This window comes from Schistocerca piceifrons, chromosome 2 (genome assembly GCF_021461385.2).
Source record: "Schistocerca piceifrons isolate TAMUIC-IGC-003096 chromosome 2, iqSchPice1.1, whole genome shotgun sequence".
Lineage (NCBI taxonomy): Eukaryota > Metazoa > Arthropoda > Insecta > Orthoptera > Acrididae > Schistocerca > Schistocerca piceifrons.
The window spans coordinates 329,244,870-329,272,221 of NC_060139.1; the positions used below are offsets into that span (position 1 = coordinate 329,244,870).

Here is a 27,352-nt window from a genome sequence, read left to right on the forward strand (position 1 = left end):
CATTCTTCCCCCCCCCCCCCCTCTCTCTCTCTCTCTCTCTCTCTCTCTCTCTCTCTCTCTCTCTCTCTCTCTCTCTCCCCCCCCCACAACAGTACTACTGCACAGTAAGTATTGTCCTTCAAATGTGCAGTGGTCCTTGGAGTATTGGCATAAACAATGGATTTTAGATATCCCCCCCACAGAAAAGTAACAAGGAGCTAAATGTGGCCAGTTCACCAGTCATGGAAGATTGCCTCTCAGGAGACGAGGTACTTAGGAAACTTTTCCTGCACATCAGGCATTGCAATTTGTGCTGTTGCCCAATCTTGCTGAAACTGCAGATCCCTAACATCAATTTGTTCAAGTTCTCAATTCTGATGACAAATAGCAGAGAATTCACAGCTGTCACAGGCTTGTTTTCTTCAAAAAAGATCAATAATTCAATTCTCTGGGATTGTAACCACTCCAGAAATGTGTTATATTTATTTAAACATCTACACCAATCAAATTGTGCTATATCACTAAAGAATACCGGTATGTGGCATGGGAACTTTTCAAGCAGCTCCTCACATGTATTTTGCCAAGCAACAAAATCATCTTCTATGAGTCATTGCAGCACAGCCTACATGTATGTGTGGAAATGGAGGTCATGAAGAATTTGGCTCAGAATGATCAGAAAATCACAAATAACTGCATGCTTGGATGCTGAAGAGATCACAGAAATTGCTGTCTTACTACTTCAATGTTTTGTGGTGATCTCATAGGCTGTAAAAAACCCATTCTTCTTGTTTGCTCATTTTCAGTTTTCCTAAAGGTGTCAACATAAGAAGCAATTGATTGGTAGCCAGGTACAGTATCTCAAGTGTGAATATTGAAGTGGTTATCAAATACACACTGTGCAGTGATAACCAATCACTTGTTAGAAAATTTGGGTTGTTCCTCTGGCCAATGCATTGCTGCTACTGAGGCAGATGACCACTGCTTCAAATGAGGTCATCAACACACTCAAACTAATATGCCTCCCTCCACAGTGCCCCATTTGAATATGCAACTCATATAAGCATTTTCTGTAAGAACACAAGTCTGAATGATGATATGTCTGAGTAAGGGTATTTCATTCAGGTGTGGTAGTCTCCTTGGTCTCCTCCCCTCCTTCTCCCTAATGCGAGCAATGCGTTAAGCAACCACCTGGTGTGACTGTCACATTTTTCCAAGCGCCACAATCTGCTGCCACTGCCTGTTGGATTCCATCCATCAGGTAGTGGGGTCATATGTACCGCAAACAAACCCACTGACCTGCAAACACCAGGTTTTTTACTTCTCCCCTTAGCTTATGAAGAAATCCTTGAATATGAAATAACAAAACACTGATATTCAGTTCAGAATTTATTTGGCAATGTAACAATTTGTTTTCTGTTACAGAAGTGTTCCTTAGCTTGTTTTCTTTGTGACTTTACAGTTAGTGAGGTGATGGTAACTACAGGTATCTACTTTGAATCATCAGCTTTTGCAAAGGTATGCTACTTTCTGGAGATAAAGAGAAAGAAAGGGTGACTATCAGTAACTTGGGTACAATTGGGAAATCCCCTGCAACGCAAATGGAGTGTACAGAGAGATACATGCTTATTTATGCCCTGTCTCTACAAGTAATGCTTCCAGGACTCTATCATCAATGCTAGTTACATGTGGCTGGTACACCCAGGCTGCCAGATGCAACATAAGTTCAGGTTCGCTTTCACAGTGTGAAATCTCAGACATCACATCCTGTTTTACTTCCAGTTCACGGTTGAATGCTGTACATATCTGGTGGCAAGACTCACCTGAAAAAAGAAACATTCTCATAATGCAGTGTTAAAAGAACTAACAGCTGTTACGTAATTAATGTTACGAAACACATGAACTGCAAAGCACTAAAATATTTTTTTTAATAATCCACTAATTGTTTGCCTTCTGGAGTATTACTTTGTTTAAAAATCTGTAACAAATAATTTGTATATGAGAGGCTGAGAATCATTTTGAGAGATAGTAGCATGTATGCATGCTCCTGACATTTGTTGATCTTATAGTGAACCAGATTTATCTATATCTGTAGCCCCAGACTGTATTTGTGAACATTTATGAAAACCTAAATTTCTCAGATATTCATTTCCATATAGGCCCGAAGCACAAAGCATTACTTTGTTGCTCCGTGCTGTTCAATTGTTATATAGGGTTGACAACATAATTTAATGTCCACATCACGTACATAGTAGTAATACCACGTAATAGGACATGTGTCAGCAGTTTTATCTGAATCTCAAGGCACAGAATGTGCTTAAAGGAAATGGTGACAACGAGGACAAAGAGGACCATGAAGTATTGAAATACCGTATTTACCTGATAAGATGTGGTTTTTTCTCAGAGTTGTCGTTCGAAAAATACGGGGTTGTCTTACATTTGCAGATTAAACTATTGCTGCTGAGGTCAATGTTTTTACATTTTTTAATCCCTGATTAAAGGGGTCATCTTACATTTACAGATGAAGCTTTGGCTATTGACGTTTGAACAAATTTATGCAGAAGAATTATGAAGTATAGGGCTTAGCAAATAGTACTTGCATTCGAATAGGCTCTAGATTTCCCAATATGCCGAAGCGCTCGATACAGAATTGATCTTGCTAAAACAATCATGTGGCATTTGACTCGCAGTGCTAGTGCAAGGAATAGTTGAGAAACTATGAACTAGTCAAATGTTCAGCTTAAAAGTTGACAATTTTGTGACACAGGACCAAGCAGCATTAAATTTGATCAACTTACAAACTTTTGTCGTACTTGTATGGGTTTGCAATAAAAGTTCGCACAGCTCTATATATACTGTATACATACATTTATGCTGCTTTTTAAGTAAAGGTAACATTTAGAGGCGAAAATGTTATCCTCAAAGTCCATTATTGATTCTGAATCCAAGTAAGTGTTTTATTTGGTTATGATAAACTGTAACAATTTATCATGTGCAGTTGAAACTGGGAAATTTGGTCATACTGGAGAAAAGTGTTACCAGTTTAGAACAAGATCGTGACATTCAGATGAAAAGAGAAAGAAAATTAATCTGGAATTAAATCTCTAAGAAACAAAAATCACATTAAACTGACAGCAGTTGTTATCACGAGAATAAATTACAGTGGAAATACCCGTTGTGGAGATAGTATGAACAGATCCCTAAAAAAGTGAAAGTTCGAGAATTGGACTGAATGGTTATTCAGGACCTTTTATTTGCATACTAGTTGCTGTTGTTACATATGACCTGCATCCAAGAAGATATTGCTGTCTGTGTTTCACTGCTGCTCAAGCACACTTCAGAAAGGTTTGAGGGGGTACAGTGACACCAGCTTGGCTGAGCAGTGAGAACTATGATGGTGTGGTGGAGGAGGGTATAGTGTGTGCAGCAAATTTCACCGTGCTGCTAACTGTGGCAATGTACACTGCGTACTTTGGCTTTTTGTGAACATTTACCATGTTTAAACTGCAGTTTGCCTGAATCCATTGGTACTTGGAATCAAACTGGCTTTAAAATTGGACAAATACTCAACAACAGCATGCATTTCTGCATGAGATGGTAAAAATTTAGGTTGGAGTTAATACTTAATGTTTCGTGCAGCAATGTTGTCGATGCTCACTGTGGGCTATGACAGGAATGATAGGGGGTGTGTCAGCTCATGGTTCTATACAGCCAATGGGAGAATGGCAGCCAGATGACATGTTTAGAAGGGGGAGACAGAGTAACTTTCTCATGTCAGTACAGAAGTGAAATTGCTATTTATTCAGAAAAACAACTTCTGTGTTCTGAGGTCCATCATAACCACAACCTTAAAAATTGCAACATATTTGAAAGAAACAGCCAAATATTTGTGATAACAAAGATATAAGTTCCACAACTGTCCTATTAGGATGACGATGATGATTTAAAATAGTGACATTGCAGATGACAAGCTAACTAAACAAAAAAAGGTAGTGAAGAGAAAAATTAATGTAAACAGTTTCTTTTTCTTTATTTCCAAAATACACACTATCAATAAATGGCAAAGTTTAGAATATGTGTGATCTCAACTTTTAGGCAGATACCTTGGATCAATAAAAGTTTGCAATTTTGATTAGTCAGAATATGTTAAAAATATATTTTTCCCAATAAGTCTCTTTGTGTGATGCACTGAGCATCTGTTCTTTATGTTCTAATTCTAGTTTCACAATAATTAGAAACTTCACAACTGTCAAAAGGCACTATTATCACTATCCTATACATGGAAATTTTGTGAATTAACATTAACATAAAATGGGAACATTATTTATTCATAGGAAGTATGAGATGTAGAGACTTGGTTAAAAAACAATTCAGACCTATGATACTGGTTGTTTGTCTATATATTTGATTTTTACAAACCTCTTATTTTTTTTTCAAAGTTTTTTTTTATGTTCGTTGGGCCTTTATGGTCCTCATTCCCTCATATATTTATCCACAAGAATTTGTAGTACAATTGCCTGTAAGCTTTCAAAATTGCAATTACTATACAGGGTGAACCAGACATCCACAAATAAACTTACAGAGGTTGTTCAGGGGTACCTTCTGAATATTATAGTATAAGAGACCTGTGGTCTCCAGTGGGCTGTTAAGAATTAATGCATTTCATTTGGTTTCTCACTCCAATTAACTTTGTATCTGTATTGCCATGAAAATGCAAATGTTATTAGTACGTGCTGTGTGTCTTGTTTCCATTCGCTCACAGTACCTAATGTTGACAACAGTAAAATCCTTGTCAACTCGTTAGCCTCAAGTTTGTGTTCTGTACTGCTCAGATCTGTCTAGGGTTTTGTTTCCCAGAAGTGTTAGTTGTGTATTAATAGTGATACACAGCAGTGCTATGCATAGGTTTACTGATGAGTTGGTGGATGTGCACCTCATGTGTGTTCCCTGAATGGAATGAGAGAGTGGCAGAACAGAAATGAATATGGTTGAAACCACTAAAAATGTTGGCTCACTCACTCACTCACTCACTCCTACCTCACATGTGTTGGTTCACACAAGCATTCTGTATCACATGCCTTAAAACAAAATATAAATAGTGAAAGATACTGGAAGAAAACAGAAGGAAAATGACAGAGGAGCTAAAACAACAGCCCAGGATATGTGAGCAGCTGATCACTTACAAAAACCCTGGGTGAGCCAGTCACCCTGTTAACACATTCAGAACATCTCCTTAAATTTTTTGGAAATAAGTTGGGCAGATCACAATATATTTAAAAACTCTCACCACATTTGTTTGAATGTCACTTAAAATAGAGGCTGGTCCACAAAAACAAAACCAAGTCTAGTAAAAAGTGACACACAGTGATCTGTCTGCCACAAACACCACACACTGGAGGGTTGTCGCACTGGAGCAGAAGCTGTGTGTCAGGACTGTGGCTGTGTGAAGTAAGGAGGATCTCATCCAGTCTTCATGGTTGAAAGGAGGTACACCACAGCTGCATAAGGGGCTTTGCTAGGTGCAGCTTATTATCTGTCACTTCCAGCAACTTGTCTTCCCATCAATGCATGACACTGTACCTCAACAGCAGCGAGGCTATAGCATGCAGGGAAATGGCACACTGAAATAACTGAGGATCATGATGCACCTCCTTTGCTGCTCCATTTACCCTTTTGTTTCCGGCAATATCCATGTGCCCTAGTACCCAGAAGAAAGACAGCTCCTCACCCAGCCATTATACTTGGAGGACCATGTTCTGGATATTCTGGACTACTTTATCTGCTGGGTAAAAGCATTCTATAAAGTGAAGGGCACTCAGAGAATCTGAACAGACGAGGAATTTAGCACCTGAAACACATCATACCTGCACCAGTGCCCACCAATGGAGTCCCCCTTTTTCGACACACCCATAAAGGCAGCTGTAGAGTTGTGGTGCTCAATTATAAAGCCATAAAATAATGTATTAAAAGCATAAGCAGGTGTGCAATCTCTCTTGTACTGCACCAAATCTCAAATCTGGGGTTTTATGTGCTCCACACCAAGTGATTCGAGCATAGGCTGCGCGCAGATCCCAAATGGCATTGTTACTCATGGGCGATTGGATTCTGGCTGACAGGTGTGGTAACCACGACAATTTGGAGTAAAAAATGAGACCCAGAAATTTCAGTAAGTTGTTAAAATGTAGAATGGTGTCACTCAAATGCAAGTCAGGTAAATTAAAAATATGACGAGAACAATTAAAATGAACACAAATGGGCACACTTATCTGGAGAAAAGTGAAAAACCATCTTTGCACCCCATTCCTCTAACCTCCACAATTTAATCTGCAACTGGCTACTCACTGTTGCAACACTGGGAACAGGAAGCAGAAAAATCATCCACAAATAAGGAGCACTGTACAGGACTCCTTATCACAAATGTGATACTGTTTATAGGTTTGTCAAAGAGGGTAACACTTAAAAACACTGCTCTGAGGAACACCATTCTCCTGCTCAAAACAGTCTGACATTATGTCACCAACTTGGGACCTAAAAAAGCACTTAGGCAGGAAGGCCCGTATCAAAATGAGGTGGTCACCCCATTGGTGTTGCACAAGAATACTGTATCTACAAGCAGTGCAGTACACCATACTGTGGCAAGATGGATCACTTGGGTGATGTGGTCCACCCATTCCTGGATGCTGGTGCAGTGTTCAAACACAACCAGCTGGCTGAAAAGCATCCAGTTAGCACTGCTACCAACCATTTCAGTGGCTTCTGTTCAAGTAGTCCTCCATCCAGAAGATGGATCCACAATGGGAAGTGGTAAACTGGAATGAAGGTCATCAGTTACTTCCCACTGTGTTCCAAAATGCAATCACTTGACTAATTTCAGTGATCTCGCAACACTCTCTAAACCCACCTGTGTTCACGATGCACAGCTACTGAGACATCATAGGGTTCTCCTAGACTTGACCCATGGGGCAAGTATAGTTTGATCCCCATGGTACATCATGGGCATTGACGTCACACAGTAGGACACATGGGCAGGGGAGTTATTCAATAAGGCCTGTGAGAGCCTCACAGTATAAAGCATCCAGCACAAGAAAGTACATGGCTCATGTGAACTACAATGGCTACTGCTTGTAGGTCAGTAACCAAGGATGAGAGCAGAGGAGTGGTGAGTGTTATTGACAAACACAGTAACCTTTCCCTTAACTCTTTCCCCAGTCATGTCATCCTTTCTGTGGACAGTATAGACCCTTAGGATAGGGGCATCAGTGACTTTAAAATGGGTTTCCTGTAAACTCAAGCACAGGAGTTGTGCTTGTACAAGAGTTTCAGTTCCTCCACATGAGTCCTGATCCCATTCATTTTCCACTGTAGTATGGAAGCTATTTACCACAGGGGTTGAGTTTAACCCTGTCTTTCTGCTGGGGTAGGGAGTCCACAATCATTCTGTTACTATGCAATGAAGAACTCTGTGCAATCTGAGTCCAGAGGACTAGCTGCACAAGCCCTCTTGTTAGTTTGGATGTTCTTACCTAAAAGTGGCCAATCCATTCCTCTGGAAGGAAGAGGAGAAAATTTCAATGGTTCCATCTCAGTCCAATGAGCTGCTGGGGAAATACAAGTTCACCTAAGCCTTATACAACTGAGGTGTGGCAGGTTCCCGAGAGGTTGCCCACTAATGACTTCCACCTCAACAGCCATGCATCTTGTTAGTGTGCAGCACCCCTCGAGATTGATGGGTTTTTCATGGAGGTTTCAACCAACCTTGTGATCTGGGCAATTGAGCCAGGATCCTCATAGGACGGGGGATTGGAGGCACTCATTTGTCTGCAGCACAGGAACCCCGGGGGGCCCCGATGCCAGTAACTAACAAATAAATGCTGAGCCCCTGAGAGTGTGATGCCAAAGATGGCTGTACATAGTCACCTATAAGAACTCAAACCTTGTGTTTTGTATTCTAGTTTTGGCAACTACATACTGCACGTTTTTTCACTGTTATGAAGGTATTTTCTCTGAAACAAACGTAATTGGGGTAAGAACTAATAAAATACAATTACTTTTTTACTCTGAAATGAACCACCAGAGACCATGGGTCCCTTACACCAAAATACTGGATGATTCAATAAGAAAGAACAGATTTCAGGTGTCTATTACAGACAAACTATAAAAGATAGAAACATGTTGTGCATGTCACTACATGGAGGAAGGTTCAAAGTTTTGACACAGCTGTGCTGTTGCTTGTTTGTAGCAACATGGTGAATAAACCACAAGAGAAATCATTTTTTGTGTTGGAATTTGCATGAAGTCAGTCCACTGTACAATTACAATATTGATTCTGCTGTCAACTCAACAAGAAGCTACCTCTGCACACTCAGATTTATGATTGGCATACAAAATTCTTGGAAGTTGATTGCATATGCAAAGGGAAGAGCACTGGTCAGGCATGCACACTGATGAATATGTTGAACGTAACAGAAATATGTTCACAAGGAGCCCCTGGAAGTCCACGAGATAAGCAGGTCAGGAACTTCAACTTCCTCCAACAATGGTGTGGCTTGTCCTAAAATGATGTCTGTGTGTGAAACTTTACAAGGTGCAGTTACTGCGTTCTTGTCACTATAACAGGAGGTATGAATTATTTCATTTCATTTTTCCAGGATATCGCAGAGGACACTTTTTCCAAACTTCTCACCTTCCAGATGAGTAAATATTTTATATATTGGGGAAGATAAACCGCCACAATGTAAGAATTTGGGGGTCATGAAATCCTGGAGTCATCATTGAAATAATAAAAACACACAAAAATTGCACGTGTTATGTGCCTTTCCTGTCCACAAAATTTATTGACTTTTCTTTTTGCAGAGGAAACTATGACAGGGACATCATACATGGACATACTGCAAAACTGTGTTTCCATAACTTCACAAAGATTACAATGAATTTATTTTTATGCACAGCAGTGCTCCACCTCACCTTTACTTAGAGGTGTGGCATTATCTTAACACCACCATCCGGCAATATTTGATTGGAAGCAGTGGAAAACAAGATCTTATTCATTGCTTTTGTCGCCCATGTCACTAGACCTAATACATCCTTTGTCCAATATAGCAGCTGCTCTTCAAGAGCTGACAAACTGAACTGTTGAAGCTGTTGATTCAATAAATAGGGACCTGTTGATTCAAGTATGGAATTAAATGGACTATGATTTTGACATTTCTCGAGCAATGCATGGTACTCATGTTGAGCATATGACATAGTGTCTATGCCAGCATAAAATTGTGAACCTTCCACCATTGAGTGACATACACAATGTCTTTCTATGTACGCTTCAAAATTCAAATATATGCAATAAATGCAGTTTCATAGCAAAATGCATCCATATGAACTATTTTATCAGCAACAGTTTGAAATAGCTTTATTCTCTGCATGTAAGTTCTGAACAAGTAACCAATTTTTGGTTACTGGTATAGCACAACTTCTGGTGAAGCCAAATGTTCACAAAATAAAGAGAGCTCGTCTGCACAAACACAGTGATGTGTAAGTGTGCTCTTAAGTTATGCTGGTGCCAAGTCAAACAGCAGGCACTCAAATAAGGCACATGCCACATATGGCACTGTAGGACTTAAATAAGTGGTGTGACCTAGCATGTTAGAACAAAGAAATTTTTGTCTTAGCTAAAGTTTGTATTCTGCGTAATTGCAAACACTTTTATGTTGTAATTTTAGAGCCGTGGTATTGTGAACTACAGTTGTGTATGATAGCGGCAGGTGTCGGGACTGCAATAGTGTGGCAGCCATTATCAAATGCTTTGTGCTCTCCACATCCATTTGTTTTGTTTATGGCTTGTTGTTTTCTAAGTTTAAAATGAGTCAAAAGTAATCATTGTTTTGTTTTATTTTAGGGTGCAAAACCAACTGGGATCATATGCACCTAAGTCAAAACTATAGAATACGAAGAGTAATTGCAGTCAAGTACTACTCTCACAATCCTGGAAGCAACTGGCGATCACAATAAGCACTATGCCATTTGTGCTTTTGCAGAAACTCAGAACATGGGTGAAGGCTGGCTGCTCCGAGAGACTGAGGTGCGGCTTGTTTCCCTGCACCTCTCCACATCCCTCAGGCAGTTAAAGTTGTTGTTGCCCGCAGCCACTTGTCATGAAGTAATAGTTGTAGTTTCTGCATTATAGTGATAGGAGAACAAAACCAGTAAATATATTTGGCCCACACCGAAAGTCTTCCTGTAAAATGCGAATAGAATTATTTTTGGTTCTTCTGCTTTAGGTTCCTTGTCAATTCTATTTCTAGCACTGATAAATATGGGTCCTAAAGCGCATGAAAAGGACCTGCAATATGCTAATCAAGGCTTTTATGCTACTGACTCAAAATCAGTGTTCTGCTGATTTTGCAGCTATCGAACTGGGTGGTAAAAGAAGAATAATGTTGAGAAAGACCTTAAACCAGAGAATCACTCTGTTCACTATTGGGAAATCTCACAGGAATCAGCTAGAATCCAACACACAGTAGAATGAGCAACAGCAGAGGCAGAAGAATGATGACTTGGAACAAAAGATTGAACTCTAATAATGTTTTACTAGTGTCAGTGACGCTTCGCAGGTTTCCAACAGCTATCCTGACTTCCCACAGAGGTGTGTCTGCTCAGCCCAAGGTAAACTGGTGCCAGAAGCATGCACTCTGAAGCCATCATCATCGGAGGATTTGGCTTTGGAAGTGTTCAAATCCAACATCCAGAATTTGGAGGCAGTGGTCTGGATCTACAACGTTCACACATCACAGTAGTAGCCACAATGTGGTACGCATAAAAAGATCAATGTGGTAAGCATAAAAAGACATTTTTCTCTTTCTTTGATTGTGATGTGGCTGAGTTTAGGTGTATTGATGGGTGTGCTTTGTCCAAAGTCTCTTTTGAGGATACTATGGAACCTGTTGGTTTATAAGAAGTAAGAGGACATTGTAGAGAGACATATTTGATTCCAGTGAGATGTACTACTTGTAATTTAGTGGGCCACAGTGGACCATACACTATTGTATTGTATTGTATGGAACTGGGGATCCAGAAATGATGGAGAGGCTTCATCCCCACCACAACCCTCAGTGGTGCACAACCCCACAACAGGCTACAGCAGTCCACTCACCCCACTGCCACCCGACACTGAACCCAGGGTTATTGTGCAGTTTGGCCCCCAGTGGACCCCCCGGAACGTCTCACACCAAACGAGTGTAACCCCAGTGTATGCATTGTAGAGTAATTATGGCGTATGCATACGTGGAGAAAGTGTTTGCATAGTGTAACTGGGGCGGAATAAGTGGAACCAGCCCGCATTTGCCGAGGCAGCTGGAAAACAGCCTTAACAACCATCCACAGGCTGGCCAGCACACCGGACCTTGACACTAATCTACCGGATGGATTCGTGCCGGGGACCGTCACGCCGCCTTCCCACCCGGAAAGCAGTGCGTTAGACTGCACGGCTAACTGGCCGAGCTGGACCATCCGCTAAGTTCATACCAGTAACGTGTTCTACTTGTAGACGGTATGGTCATGTAGCACATGAATGTCGTTGGGCGATGAAGTAGTGGAGTATAGTTTCTTACATTGTGAGTCATATTTTTTCTTGTTCGGTATATGTTGCTCTGTTGGAAGCACATACTTCAGTTCAAATATAGTATAGTTGCTCTAACAGAGCAAGTGTCACAACAGTTAGAGGAAACTGTTCAACAAAAGTTATGCCATGATGAACTGATGGTTCAATTAGAACCTTTGTGGGCTGAACAAGAGTCACAGCTCGGTTCAAGTGAATTTAAGTCACAGTAGCAATGCCTCACTTCTGCTAGATTCTTTAGCACCTAACCTAATCACACCCTTCTCCAGCATAATGACAGAGAATGTAACAGTATTAATTAATAAAATATTGGCTGCAGCCGGAATGAGTCATTTGTGTCTTATGGGTGCCAAAGACATATGTTATGTATCACAAAATGCTGTGCAAGGCAAGTATATTTGAGTAATCGGTGGAAGGTTTGCTTGAGAGATACCATAAGCAGAACAGTGCAATATTTTTTTACAGGAAAGTTGAGTGGGTTGACACAGAATGAAAATAAGGCTGTGGAGACTTTTTCAGACAGAATCAATTAAGTAAATGTGCAAAAATATGAGCTGATAGGGAAGCAAATTTTGTCACACTCAGGGAGGCAGAGAACAGAGTGCTTGGTGTGTTTTTGCAAGTAATTCCTTCAGATTTTCTGCAAAGAGTAAGAATGGAAAATCCATATGATTTGATTACAGCACTGTGTGTTGGCTAACATTTGCAGCAGGCAGATACTGCTACACATGTTCCAATGATAAATTCTGAAAAGAATTGTTATCATTGTGGGAAGAAAGGGCACTTGAAGGCGCAATGCAATCAATTGCGATATTACAGATGTGTGTATTTTGGTCACAAAGCAAACAAGTGTGGGAATAGAAAGAAGGGTAATAGAAATAAGCAACAGAAAATGTTAAACACAAAAGGGAGTGTGCATCCTTGGAGGCAATACAGCTAATTTTTAGGATTGGAACTATAGTTTCATGGGCATATGGAAGTGTTGCCAACTGTGGGACAGGGGTATTCCACAATTCTTGGACTTCACTTTCTGGATAGGCATCACATAAAAATTAATCTTTCACAGTGCACAGCTGCACTTTGTGGAACTTGTTTCCGATGAGTCCAGCTTCTGCAAATGTTTCAGTATTGTGCAGTACATCGATTGCTAAGGTATCACCAACTGAACTGCACACACATACACAATCTTCTATAGTTCTTGAATACACATATGCATGAAAGTATCTGCTGGTACAGAGAAGTTGGTTTGGACATCATGGATGCCAAAGCGCAACAGCAGAGATTATGTGCAGCTGAGCCACTACAGAACAATGAAGCATTACATAAATGCATCGTTTTATATGAAGGCGCATTTCACACTTATTCAACGTTAATGGGGAACTGATGATTTTGGTAACTTTGATAACTTTGAGAAGTAAATCTTCCACAAGGATTTATTACAGTGAGTTTACAGATGTTCAAGAATTAGGATATCAAAGGATCATGAGCTGACTGAAGCATCAGACAAACTGCCAATTTGTCTGTACTACACACCAAAGTTTGTCACTTGAAAGACAGGGAACTAAAAGCCATGGAAGCTTTGTTATTAGGATATTCAGATTTATTCAGTTCAGACAGTATACTACCAGCAGCTCTTATCACACAACACTGCATTTCAACAGGCTGTAATACACCAGTCTATAGGAAATCATACAAAATAGTTAAACATCTACAGCCACTAGTAGACGAATTTACAGATCAGCAATTACTCAAGGGTAATATTGAGCACAGTGGTAGACTGTGATCAGCGAATATTATTAATGAATAAGAAAAGTCAGTTGACAGTACACAAAAATATCTATTTTGTTGTGTCTACTGTTACTTGAATACATGAACCACACAAGATGCATATCCAGTTCCGAACATCACGAACACATTAGATGACCTAGGAAGAAGTAAATATTTTTCAATGCTTGATCTTTGAAGTGGGTATTACCAACTGGAAGAGTTTATCGAAGATGGACTCAAATCAGCTTTAACTAAACCTTTACGTCATTACCAGTATTGAAGAATGTCATTTGTACTGAAAAATGCTCCAGCTACATTCCTATTAGATTTGTTACTTCATGGATTAAATCCAAGAATCTGTATGGTATATCTTGACAATATAATCATGTATTTGAGAACTATAGAAGATCGTGTTAAATGTCTGGATAAAGTATTTAGTAAATTGAGGGCAGCACACCTTGAACTTAGTGTGGAGAAATGCCATTGTACTCAGATACAAGTGAGGACGGATCCTCGTCTTACTTCTACCATATGTGACTTTCTGATGCAACAAAATACTAAACAATTACAGTCATGTATTGGATTCTGCAACTATTCTCATAAGCTTGTGAAGGGATTCCCTGAAATAGCACAGCCATTAGCTACATTGCTACAAAAAAGTGTTAATTTCAGTGGACGACACAGTGTCAAGAAGCATTCAAGAAATGCAAGGAGGTATTAATATCAGATCCTGTGTTAATATTCCCCGACTTTTAACAGGAATTCGTAATTTTGTGTGACACCTCCAACAATGCTTTGAGTTGTATTTTAAGTAGAATGTTGATGGGAAATGACACCCTATGCCACATGCCTCCAGACAATTGAATAAGACTGACACGAATTATTTAACAACTGAAAAATAAATGTTAGCAGTTATTTGCAATGTATTATTTTTGTAGCTATTTATGTAGCCAGAAATTCAAAGTGATTACAGACCATACATTTTTAAAATTGTCATTGGGTTGAAAGATTCATCAAGTTGCTCGACAAGATGGGCATTAAAACTGAGTCTGACTATGAAGTAATTCATAAGCCAGGAGTCAAACATACCAATAGTGATAACCTAAGCAAGAAAATAGCTGTTTTGTAAGTTGCAGGTGGAAGCCAGGCAGATTGGATAAAAGCACAATCAGCGGACAATGTCAACAGTTATGGATGCAGCCTCTGTTTGAAATGCAAGGATACTTGCTTTGCAGATATGCAAAGTGCTCGCCTCGCGTTGTAGTTCCTGCAGTGCTGAGAATGGAAGTATTATGTCAAGCACATGACATCATCTAATCAGCTGATAGGCATGTAGCTGAAAGATTTTCGTGGAAAAAACATCACAATGATACAGAACAGTATGGAAGAAACTGCATCCCATGTGCACAAAGAGCAAACTGGAGTCATTCAGCTACAGAGACTCCCAGGTGCTGACAAGTTATTTTCTATGCTAGGCTTGGATGTTTTAGAACATTATAATAGAACGCAAGTGGGTAATAAATATGTCCTTACAATGATGGATCCTTTTTGATGATATTTAGTTGCTGTAGCCATCCCAGATCAGAAGGTGAGTATGGTAGCACAAGCCATGGTAAACAACTGGTTACTGAAATTCAGCATGCCAGAAACCATTATTATGGATCAGGGAACTAACTTGTTATGAAAAATTAAGAAGTTATGTACCGGGCCTTTCCATCCTAAAATGAATGGACGGACAAAATGGATTCACCATGCTTTATCCAAAATGTTAAGCCATTACACAAATGCACAGCAATCAGATTGCAATGTATATATATATTTTTGTAGCCAGTGCATGTAATTCAAAAGTTTGTCCTGGAACTGGCCCATCACTGTACAAGGTAATATATAGATGTAAAATGCCATCCCTGTTTGATGTAATTCAACCTAAACTGGGGCCACAGGGTGAACCAATCAAAAGTTTTTCAAAGAAATTGAGAGAAATATGACAAAGGATAAGCTGCACATATGGTATTTGTAAGTTACTTAGGTTAGTCTTAATTTTCTTTATTTACTTGTATAAAGGAGGGAGGGATTGATGTTACTTCCTTTTCTCTCAGGGACTGCAACAGTAAACAGAAATAGTACTATGGTTGGTTTGTGGGATTAAAGGGACCAGACTGCGACGGTCATCGGTCCCTTTTTCCAAATACAAAAAACACCCACAGATAATAAAAACGAGGAACAGAAGAGATCACAGACGATACAGAACAAGAGAAACTGAGACAAAGACAAGACAAAACGAACTAAAACCACACAGAGTGTGACGGTGGTTGGCTGACCATAGAAATAAAAAAGGAAAAGCCAACCACTTAGAAACACATTAAAAAATCAGTTTAAAATCATAGGCCAAAGGCCAGAATCAACACAAAACAATAAAATAAAACAGAAACACTCAGAGTAAATGATAAAATCCCCCTGCCCGAATAAAACGTAAAACTAAGTCAGCCATAGTGGAGTCGTCTGTTAAAAGGGCAGGGAGCGTAGCAGGCAGTGCAAATGTCTGCCTGACCACAGCTAAAAGGGGGCAGGCCATCAAAATGTGGGCCACTGTCAAAGCCGCCCCACAGCGACATAGAGGAGGGTGCTCCCGGCGCAGTAAATAACTGTGTGTCAGCCGGGAGTGGCCAATGCGGAGCCGGCAAAGAACCACTGAGTCCCTGCGAGTGGCTCGCAGGGATGACCGCCACACAGCCGTCGTCTCCTTGACAGCACGGAGTTTATTGCGCATTGTCAGTTTGCGCCATTCATCGTCCCATAGCGCCAAGATTTTGCGGCGGAAGACTGCCCGCGAATCAGTCTCTGGGAGGCCAACGTCAAGAGATGGCTTACTGGTGGCCTCTTTCGCCAGGCGGTCAACATGTTCGTTACCCAGGAAACCGACATGACCGGGGGTCCACACAAAGACCACAGAGCGGCCGCAACGGGCAAGAGTATGCAGAGACTCTTGGATAGCCATCACCAGACGAGAACGAGGGAAACACTGGTCGAGAGCTCGTAAACCGCTCAGGGAATCGCTACAGATAACGAAGGACTCACCTGAGCAGGAGCGGATATACTCTAGGGCACGAAAGATGGCGACCAGTTCAGCAGTGTAAACGCTGCAGCCATCCTGCAAGGAACATTGTTCGGAACTGTCACCTAGAGTGAGCGCATACCCGACACGACCAGCAACCATCGAACCGTCAGTGTAAACAATACCAGAGCCCTGATACGTGGCCAGGATGGAATAAAAGCGGCGGCGGAAGGCCTCTGGAGGGACTGAGTCCTTCGGGCCCTGTGCCAAGTCGAGCCGAAGGCAAGGGCGACGAACACACCATGGGGGTGTATGCAAAGTAGCCCGGAAAGGAGGTGGAACAGTGAAAACCTGAAGCCCAGAGAGAAGCTCTTCGACGCGGACCGCTATTGTACAACCAGACCGGGGCCGACGTTCTGGCAGACGGACGACCGATCGCGGGAACAGGAGACGATAGTTTGGATGCCCGGCGAGCTTAGAACATGGGCAGCATAAGCGGCCAGCAATCGGTGGCGTCGGAACCGCAGTGGAGGTACACCTGCCTCCACTAGTATGCTGTCCACAGGGCTGGTACGGAAAGCACCAGTGGCAAGGCGTATCCCGCTGTGGAGAATTGGGTCCAGCACCCGTAACGCAGATGGGGATGCTGAGCCATAAGCCAGGCTCCCATAATCCAGACGGGACTGGATTAACGCCTGGTAGAGCCGCAACAGGGTAGAGCGGTCGGCGCCCCAGCGGGTGTGGCTCAAGCATCTCGGAGCGTTTAGATGCCGCCAACACGTCTGTTTAAGCTGCCGGATATGAGGCAGCCAAGTCAACCGGGCATCGAAAACCACCCCCAAAAACCTGTGGGTCTCCACCACAGCAAGGAGTTCGTCGGCAAGATAAAGCCGCGGCTCAGGATGGACTGTTCGGCGCCGGCAGATATGCATAACGTGGGTCTTGGCTGCCGAAAACTGAAACCCATGCGCTACAGCCCAAGACTGCGCCTTACGGATAGCACCCTGTAGCTGACGTTCAACAGCTGCAATGCCAGTAGAGCTGTAGTAAAGGCAGAAGTCGTCAGCATACAGGGAAGCGGAGACATACAGGGAAGCGGAGACAGAATTTCCCACGGCCGCAGCAAGCCCGTTAATGGCTATTAAAAACAGACAGACACTTAAAACAGAGCCCTGTGGCACACTGTTCTCCTGGACGTGGGAGGAACTATACGAGGCCGCGACTTGCACGTGTAACGTACGACACGACAGAAAATTGCGGATAAAAATCGGCAGAGGACCCCGAAGACCCCATCCATGAAGCGTAGAAAGGATGTGATTACGCCATGTCGTATCGTACGCCTTCTGGATGTCGAAAAAGACAGCGACCAGGTGCTGACGGCGGGCAAAGGCAGTATGGATGGCCGACTCCAGGCTCACCAGATTGTCGGTGGCGGAGCGGCCTTTACGGAACCCACCCTGAGACGCAGCCAGAAGGCCCCGAGACTCCAGTACCCAATGCAAGCGCCGGCTCACCATCTGTTCAAGCAACTTGCAAAGAACGTTGGTGAGGCTAATGGGACGGTAGCTGTCCACCTCCAGAGGGGTCTTTCCAGGTTTCAAAACGGGGATGACAATGCCTTCCCGCCATTGCGACGGAAACTCCCCCTCGACCCAAAGACGGTTGTAAAGATCGAGAAGGCGCCACTGGCAGTCCACTGAAAGGTGTTTCAGCATCTGACAGTGGATGCCATCTGGCCCAGGAGCTGTATCAGGGCAAGCAGCTAGGGCACTGCGAAATTCCCACTCACTGAATGGAGCATTGTAAGATTCTGGGTGGTTGGTGCGAAACGAAAGGCTCTGACGTTCCATCCGCTCTTTAATGGAGCGGAAGGCCTGGGGTAATTCGCAGAAGCGGAACTCATAGCAAAATGCTCTGCTAAGCGATTTGCAATGACGTCGGAGTCAGCACAAACTGCTCCATTCAGTGAGAGCGCAGGGACGCTGGCAGGGGTCCGATAGCCGTAGACGCGTCGAATCTTGGCCCAGACCTGCGATGGAGTGACATGGAGGCCAATGGTGGACACATACCGCTCCCAGCACTCCTTCTTGCCTTGGCGGATAAGGAGGCGGGCCCGCGCACGCAGCCGTTTGAAGGCAATAAGGTGGTCCATGGAGGGATGTCGCTTGTGACGCTGGAGCGCCCGCCGGCGATCTTTAATCGCTTCAGCGATCTCAGGCGACCACCAAGGCACAGCCTTCCGCCGAGGGGACCCAGAAGAACGGGGAATGGCAGATTCGGCGGCAGTAACGATGCCGGTGGTGACCGATTGAACCACCGCATCAATGTCATCAGTAGAGAGAGGCTCAAAAGCGGCAGTGGAGGAGAACAAATCCCAGTCAGCCTTATTCATAGCCCATCTGCTAGGGCGCCCAGAAGAGTGACGCTGTGGTAGTGACAAAAAGAGCGGAAAGTGGTCACTACCACACAGGTCGTCATGCACACCCCATTGGACAGACGGTAAGAGGCTAGGGCTACAGATGGAAAGGTCAATGGCGGAGTAGGTGCCATGCGCCACACTGAAGTGTGTGAAGGCACCATCATTTAACAGCGAGAGATCGAGCTGCGACAATAAATGCTCAACGATGGCGCCTTGACCTATGGCCACTGACCCACACCACAGAGGGTTATGGGCGTTGAAGTTGCCCAATAGCAAGAAAGGTGGCGGCAATTGGGCGACCAGTGCAGTCAGGACATGCTGCGAGACATCACCATCCGGTGGAATGTAAAGACTGCAGACGGTAACAGCCTGTGGCGTCCACACGCGTACAGCGACAGCCTCTAAAGGCGTCTGGAGAGGGACAGACTCGCTGTGCAGAGTCAGAGTGTGAAGGACATATATGCAGACGCCACCAGACACCCTTTCATAAGCTGCTCGGTTCTTATAATAACCCCGATAGCCACGGAGGGCGGGGGTTCGCATCGCTGGAAACCAAGTTTCCTGGAGAGCAATGCAGAAGAAAGGGCGAAGGCTGATAAGTTGGCGGAGCTCAGCTAGATGGTGGAAGAAACCGCTGCAGTTCCACTGGAGGATGGTATTGGCCATGGCTGGGAAAGGCGTGACGGGACGGGGAAGGCAGATTACGCTGCTGGGTCACCTGCTGACCTGCTGCCTCCAAGTGAGCACCTGTGCCAGTGCTTTCCATGGCGTCAGAGGGACTGGCGAGATCGAGGTCCTCAGCAGACGCCAGGATCTCCACCTCGTCCTCAGACGCAGAGTTTGAAGGTGGCGGTGGGACAGGTGCCACCGCAATGTCAGGATGCTTGGGAGCCTTTTTCTTCAACTGCTTCGCACGCTGTGCCTTTGGAGGTTCTGGCTGGGAGGGCCCCACTGGGTCAGTCTCAGGGACGGACGACGACCGTGAAGCCCTATGACCAGCGACCGGTTGATGTTTCAAAACTTTGCGGGTGTCCGCTTTGACACTGGGCAAAGCCTGGGAAGGGAGGGCCCCAAGGGACCCCTTCCTGACTAGAGTAGCCGAAGAAGCCCCACGCTTCTCCGGCTGGGAAGGGGGGACGAATGTCCCCGATGGCGGGGGTGGTGTTGCTCCTGGAGGAGATGGAGCAACAGAGGGCGAAGTGCCCCCCACAACCAAGGGGGCCGGTTCATTGTGACATAGCTGAGAGCCAACAGTACATGATGACACGGGAGAGGAGCGGACCGCTGTTGCAGCAGCGGCATAGGTGGATGTCATGGGCACGGGATGTAGCCGCTCATATTTCCGCCTTGCCTCGGTGTAGGTCAGGCGGTCCAGAGTCTTATAATCCATTAATCCGGGGCGCATGGAGTATCAGGATGCGAAGGACGTCCACAATCCCGACACGTGATGCTGGAAGTACAGCGAGATGACATGTGCCCGAACTTCCAGCATTGAAAACACCGCATCGGAGGAGGGATATATGGCTTCACATCACAACGGTAAACCATCACCCTGACCTTTTCGGGCAATACATCACCTTCGAAGGCCAAGATGAAGGCACCGGTGGCTACCTGATTATCCCTCGGACCCCGATGGACGCGCCGGACGAAGTGAACACCTCGTCGTTCGAGGTTGGCGCGTAATTCATCGTCGGACTGCAGAAGAAGATCCCTGTGGAATATAATACCCTGGACCAAGTTGAGACTCTTATGCGGCGCGATGCTTACTGAAACATCTCCCAACTTGTCACAATTGAGCAACCTCCGGGGCTGGGCAGAGGATGCCGTTTTGATGAGCACAGAACCAGAGCGCATCTTGGACAAGCCCTCCACCTCCCCGAACTTGTCCTCTAAATGCTCCACAAAAAACTGGGGCTTGGTCGACATGAATGATTCTCCATCAACCCGCGTACACACGAGATACCGGGGTGAATACTCTCCACTGCCTTCTTTAGCAAGACGTTCCTCCCATGGAGTAGCTAGGGAGGGAAACGATCTCTGATCAAATTTCTTCCCGTTGAGGTTAGACCTCGATCGCTTAGAGACTGCTGGTGGAGGCCTACCAGCGATAGATGATGTACCATGCTTCATTGCGGGTCATCCGCCCTGATGCCAGTCATCCTCCCTGATGCCACCTACTCCGACCAAGGGCCCTCCCCACGGGCGCCACCCAGCCACAGCAATAGCCACCTGGCAGGATGGCCATTGCCGGGAGTCTTGATGCCCCAGGGAGACGGGCATCTACCCCTTGGCATACGTGGGGAGTGAACGGCGCAGGCATCAGTAGAGCGATCCCTGTGTTGTCAGGGGGCTACAACCAAGAGGGTACATGGCGGCCCCACCACAACGGACTGGCTACCGTGCTGGATGTTAGGTGACATGTGATCCATGGTCGCCGTCAGTGCAGAAAATGGCCCTGCACAGTGTTTGGCAGAAAGTGTACGCAGGAGCGTATCCATGCCCAAGCGATGGAGAGCGGGCAGGACTGCAATGCAACGACGAATAAGATGGCGAAAGTTCTCAACACAACATGGACACAATGCACCAAGTAAGGCGCCCTTCCCCAATCGGCTCGCTCTTCGGAAAAATTTTGAGATATGGAGGTCAAACCCGACAGGGGACCATCACATAAGGCCGAAACGTTTGAGACTCCTTTTAGTCGCCTCGTACGACAGGCAGGAACACTGCGGGCCTATTCTAACCCCCGAACCCGCAGGGGGGAGAAATAGTACTATGATCGCTAATACATAAAAAATTAAGTTGGTTACATGAAGGGGGGAAACTGTTAAAAACAGTATTTGGGACAGAGGGTAATGAGGGTATCAAGAATTTAAACAGCACAACTGGGAAATGGACACACACACACACACACACACACACACACACACACACACACACATTCATGAAGTATTATTACTTTCTAGATGGAGAGATGTTCATGTCATTATCTCTGTAGCAAATTTAAAAGACTGTAATAGAGAAAATATTATTTGTCCTACAAGGGTGATACAAATGAACAACCAGTCATGTGCAATGAAGTTGTTCTTAGGGTAAATGGAGGCAGTACAATGTGAGGAAAAAGATTTAGCTCTTCAGCTAAAATCCCACAAAATTAGAGATTTACTCTATATTTACACCTGAAACAGTAATTCTGACTTGCTATGAAAACAGTAAGCCAATCGGGATAATGAAACTAGAACTGCAGGAGGGCTATTTCATCTTCCAGTTACCATCACGGGCCACAACAATGTTTCATGTGTCCTGACCAATGTCATACTGGCTGGAGAAAATGCCAAACATATTACCTAAACAGAACCTAATTTTTATTAATGGCAACCTACATTCCACTTTGCAACAATCTCTAGACAAATAATTAACTTCAGAAAAATGATAAATTTCAGTCAACCAAATAATGTAACAGGTGACACATTATAGCAAGAAAAGTAGACTAAATATAGTTATTTTCAGTGTTTCGACAACAAGTGTAATTTTGGTTCCAGTGTTCATCTGTACAACTTACTTTTGTGAAAGTCACAAGATATTTCATTCAAATGAGTCAACTATCCATCAGATACCTGTGGAATGGATATGAACTAGTAATCAGTAATGTAAGTGGAAAGTGTAAATAGTGTACGCAACCATGAGAGAACAACAAAGTAGATTAATTAAGCTAAATAATATTCAAGACTGACTTAAATTGAGAAGCAATCCCAGGAAAGAGTTACAGAGTAACTTTTTTAAAAATAAAAGGTAGGTATGGACTAATTAGTACCAAGTGAAAGAAAGGGAAACTGAGGATGATTTTTTAAAAAGAGGAGTTGCACAGAATTGTAAGGGGTAGAAATTAGAAATTTTTTGTAAAACTCATTCATATTGCATCAGGCAAGTTCAAGTTACACCGGAGACAGAGGCAAAAGCAGGAAGCAAGCCAGTGCGTCGCAAATGGGTCAGTTTGTCAAGACATTACTACAGTCTGCAGTGAGAATACACATTCAGCAGAAAGGAGACGAAAACCAAAGCAAACAAGACAAAGATATTAGTTGGCTCATAAGACATGTTGCAAGAAGCACTATCTGTTTCACAGGAACACGTTGCAAGGAACTGGCACAGCATAGCCTGTTAAATAAAAGTGGCATGAGGAGGAACATGCAATCATTATGAACTGAACCTTGCGTCACAGCCTCACACCAGCTCCCATTAAATACCCCAGTTCTTATCATGAGTTGATCATTGGGATCCATTTCACAGTAATAGCACTCCATTCCATGATTGCGATACTGTAGTTAATCCATGTCCTAGAAGCTCCAGCACAGTCTTCAAACTAGCCAGAAATGTACTTGAGATGATGGCCTCCACCTTATGAACTGCACTCGCTGCCTACCATATACTGATGAAGGAACTGACTGCCTTCTGATAACTACATATCGCTGTTTGCTACCAGCTCTGAACTTCAACATGGAAGCTAGCAACAGGGCCGCTTGGGATCCACATTGCTGTTCAACACTCAGGCACTTCCGGGTACTGAAACCTACCATCTGGTAGAGAGGAGATGAACTGACCACATGGCTACTGACACTAGATGCAATGTGGATGAGTCATCAAGTTTCATCGCAGAATTCAGATTTGAACTGAAGACAATCCAGCAGCCAGCCTTCTCATTGGGCAACAGCCATGGCATGCCATGTGTTGTGTACATAATTCCATGTAGTCAGCGCTTACACAGCTTTCCCACTAGAGCACGCCCCGCTAAGCACAACGGCGCAGGCGCAGCGCTCGTCCATATCCACACTACGAGATGGCGCTGTCTTAGAGACGGACCAAATTCTGCTTCTGCCGATCCGCGTATTAATATGTAACGCAGCCAATGAGATTGCTACCAACGTAGAACCTTTTCTCCTCATGAATCACACTCGTGCAGTGATACCTGAATGTGCGAGGTATTATAACGAGTGTACAGACCTCCGATTAGTCAGTCTGCATTTGTCTGCACCAGTCTATAGTCAAGCTTCACTCTGCGCCTAATAAGATTATCATATTCCTGTACATAGCCATGAAGAGAAATGTACAGACACTTTGTCAAGTATGAGAGATATGTAAGAAGAAGATTAACGTACCAAGACCAAAGGAACTTCCAATTGTCAATTGTAAATAGCATCCAGAACCAAGTTAAGTAGTTTTTAGGCTTGTTATTATTTTAATAAATGTGTGTGAAAATTAATGAAGTTCTGTTTAAAGTTGGTCACCGTCAATCTGCTACTCTAAGCAAGTGGTATTTCTATCGTCTGACCTAATGGCAGAAGATAAACACGCCACAATAAGACCACGAGACATATTGCTGACGCTCGCCTACTTCGTTAGAGCGACGAGTCAAATAATCTGATGGTGTGTGTACCGAAGGTCTTACAGTACGCACACCACACCATGGCACCAAGGTCGCTAAACCTCGGGTGGGCAAGCAACCGTGGAACTGACTGGACAGGCGTAAACTAGAACACAACACGCAGTGGAATGAGGAACAGCTGAGGCTGGTACGAAAGAACAGGAACTCCAGTGCATTGAGAATAAATGACTTAATGCTTAATAATGTTTTACTAGCATCACTGACGCTTCACGTGTTCCCAGCTATTCTGACTTATCGCAAATATGCCTTCGCCCAGCCCTCTGTAGTATTATGAATAAGGGCTGATCAAAAAGTTTCCATTTGAGGGCACTGCTGCAGTGTATACACAACCAATAATGGCTCTGAGGCAGGTATGTAAGTACTGACATGTAAGCAAGCAATTAGTGTGGCACTCATGTCTTTCCATATTGTGTGTGATAAATGCTTAAATGTAATAGTGGCACTATTACCAAATACATCCAAACAGGACCAACATGCTGTTACTTCTTTTTTGGCTGCCAAAGTACAAACACTGGTAGACATCACTAGGAGAAAGAAGAATGTGTATGGGCGCAGCATGTCTGTTGACCACCATTGTGGAATGGCGCACCAAGTTCTGTGCTGGTGTGATTGGACACAAGATTGCCAGTCCATCTGGAAGGCCAGCCTCATCTGTTATGGAAAACAACAAGCAGACTGTTGATGCGATTAGAGCGCACTGGTACATAACCACTTGTGTGCTAGCAAAGAATCTTGACATCAGCTTTGGTAATGTGCCACCATTGGAAACTGGAGTCAAAAGCATGAATGATGCAGTGGTGCCATCCTTTGTCCTCTCATTTCAAGAAGTTCAAGAGCCCATTGCTGATTTCAAGGTACCTGGTGCCTTCATCGCTGGGGAACAGTACTGCACAATGTTGGAGAAATTACAACATGCAAGGTGAAACATCTGGGAAGACAAATGGTGGTGCTGCTTCATGATAATGTATAGCCCCATACTGCAATTATTGTAATGCAGAAGTTATGCTGACTTTTGCGGAGACACTCCAGCAGTTGCACTATAGTCCTGATCTCTCCCCATGTGATTATCATGAGTTCCAGCCCTTTTTAAAAAAGCCTTGAAGGGTCGATGATTCATTGGATGAGGATATGCTGCAGACAGTTATGGACTTGCTCTCGCAGCAGGACACAGTGTTTTACCAAACAGCTATCTTCAATCTGGTGTGTTGGTGGGATGATTGCCTCAGTGCTCATGGCGATTTGGCATACCAAGTTGGAAAATTGTTAGGCTTATTGCTTATTAACAATGGTGTCAAAAACTCTTAAATTCTGCACTTTCTTTGTCACACTAAGAATGTTTTGAGTGTCCCCACAATAATATTTTGAGCATAAAACTAAGAAGGGCACTTTGTGGAAGAAATCTTTCAGGTCATTTCAGAATAACACACTGTGTTCTTCCAGCAACATAAAGATAAAAAAACTTAAGAGTTATAAAGACAATATGTCATGATGGGCTGCAATTAAATCACTGAATCCTGTGTATTCTTTGATTTGATTGATTGATTTTAGGATATTCTATGATTGAATCATGTGATTCACATACCCGCACATGTGTTATAAATATTGTGAATAAAATATTTGTACTGAAGTGCAATATTTCTGGTTACCGCCAATGCTTGATGCTGGGCCACATTGCAGGATGAATATGAGACAACCTAACAAGGCAGAAACTGACATCAACTACCTATGTGCCTACAAACATAATTGTGAGCCGTATAAATAAAATTTCTTCTGTAGTTCACACAACTCTTAAAGCCTGTTTGTGTTAGCCCTCATAATGTCTCACTAAACTAGGTAAAGTTAGGTCATTGCCGCTCTCAACAAACATACAGCCAGGACATTTTGGCCTCACCACCAAGCACTGACAAATATGCTGCCATTACAAATGCTCCCACCAGTTGCTTATCGCAATCTGAAGCAAAACAATCACATAAGTTGCTTCACCCAGAAAAGTTAGGCGATCATACTCCTTCCCAATTGCTGCATGGCCTACAGTCCCTTGTTAGCAAAGCTGTCGCACACCTTATACACCGACAACCTCAACGCCCAAGAACAAACAGTAGACTGTATTGCCGAGATGTATCCCTCCACATGCGTTGCAGCTATATTCTCACAATCACACAATTCTCTGGCCTGATTGCAAACACAAATCACTGAGGTTAGCACACGAGTCGCCATTCTTCAAACACAACAATCCAGTCATCTGTCACAGTACCGATGCTCATCAAGGAAACACTGCTGTCCGTCTTCAGCTGAAAACAGGTGATTTGGTTCAGAAGCTGTTCCCCCATCCATTCATGACCACAACTTCTCTATTATATATAATTAAAGATAAATACGGAGCCTGTGTACCAATAAATATGCTATATTATATCTTTCTATTTAATCTTTCTTGTCTCTAATAATAAAGAAAGATTAAATAATATAATAATAACAGGTAGGGAATGTGACTAAGTCACTAATGATGACATCTGGAATCCTTACAGCAGCCATCACTCAGCAGCCATCAACTGTTTGTTACCAATACGAAACTACAACTTCTACTGCACACAGGTATCAATATGAAAGCAAAAAGGAAATAAGTCACCTGTTCCAGATGGAATCCCAATTTGGTTTTACAAAGAGTACTTCATGGCATTAGCTCCTTACCTAGCTTGCATTTAACGTGGATCTCTCGCCCAGCACAAAGTAACAAGCAACTGGAAAAAAGCACAGGTGACTCCTGCATATAATAAGGAGAACAGAACCTACCCTCAAAATTACAGACCAATATCCCAAACTTCTGTTTGCTGCAGAATCCTTGAACATATTCTCTGTTTGAGGATAGTAAATTTTCTTGACACTGGGAAGCTTATGCCCCCAGATCAGCAGGGTTTTAGAAAGCATCACTTATGGGAAACTCAGCTTGCCCTTTTCTCACAATATATTGCATTGCATCATCTCGGTTCCAAGAGTTCTGGAACCTGTACAGAAAATTGGAATAGAGATCAACATAATCATTTCTGCCCTTTTTATTGCTCATGAAATATTGCGTGTTGTACCACC

The 27,352-nt window shown here is 43.4% G+C and overlaps 1 protein-coding gene across 1 annotated transcript in view; it reads right to left on the reverse strand.

Moving 5' to 3' along the window:
* Nucleotides 1–1,352: 1,352 nt before the first annotated feature.
* LOC124776421 (cyclin-dependent kinase 2-interacting protein-like) overlaps nt 1,353–27,352 on the reverse strand; it is a 110,762-nt gene continuing 84,762 nt past the window's right edge. The window contains exon 5 of the mRNA XM_047251416.1: nt 1,353–1,799. Coding sequence (XP_047107372.1) covers nt 1,603–1,799 — 197 coding nt within the window. The 3' untranslated portion in view covers nt 1,353–1,602. The remainder of the gene's footprint in view (nt 1,800–27,352) is intronic.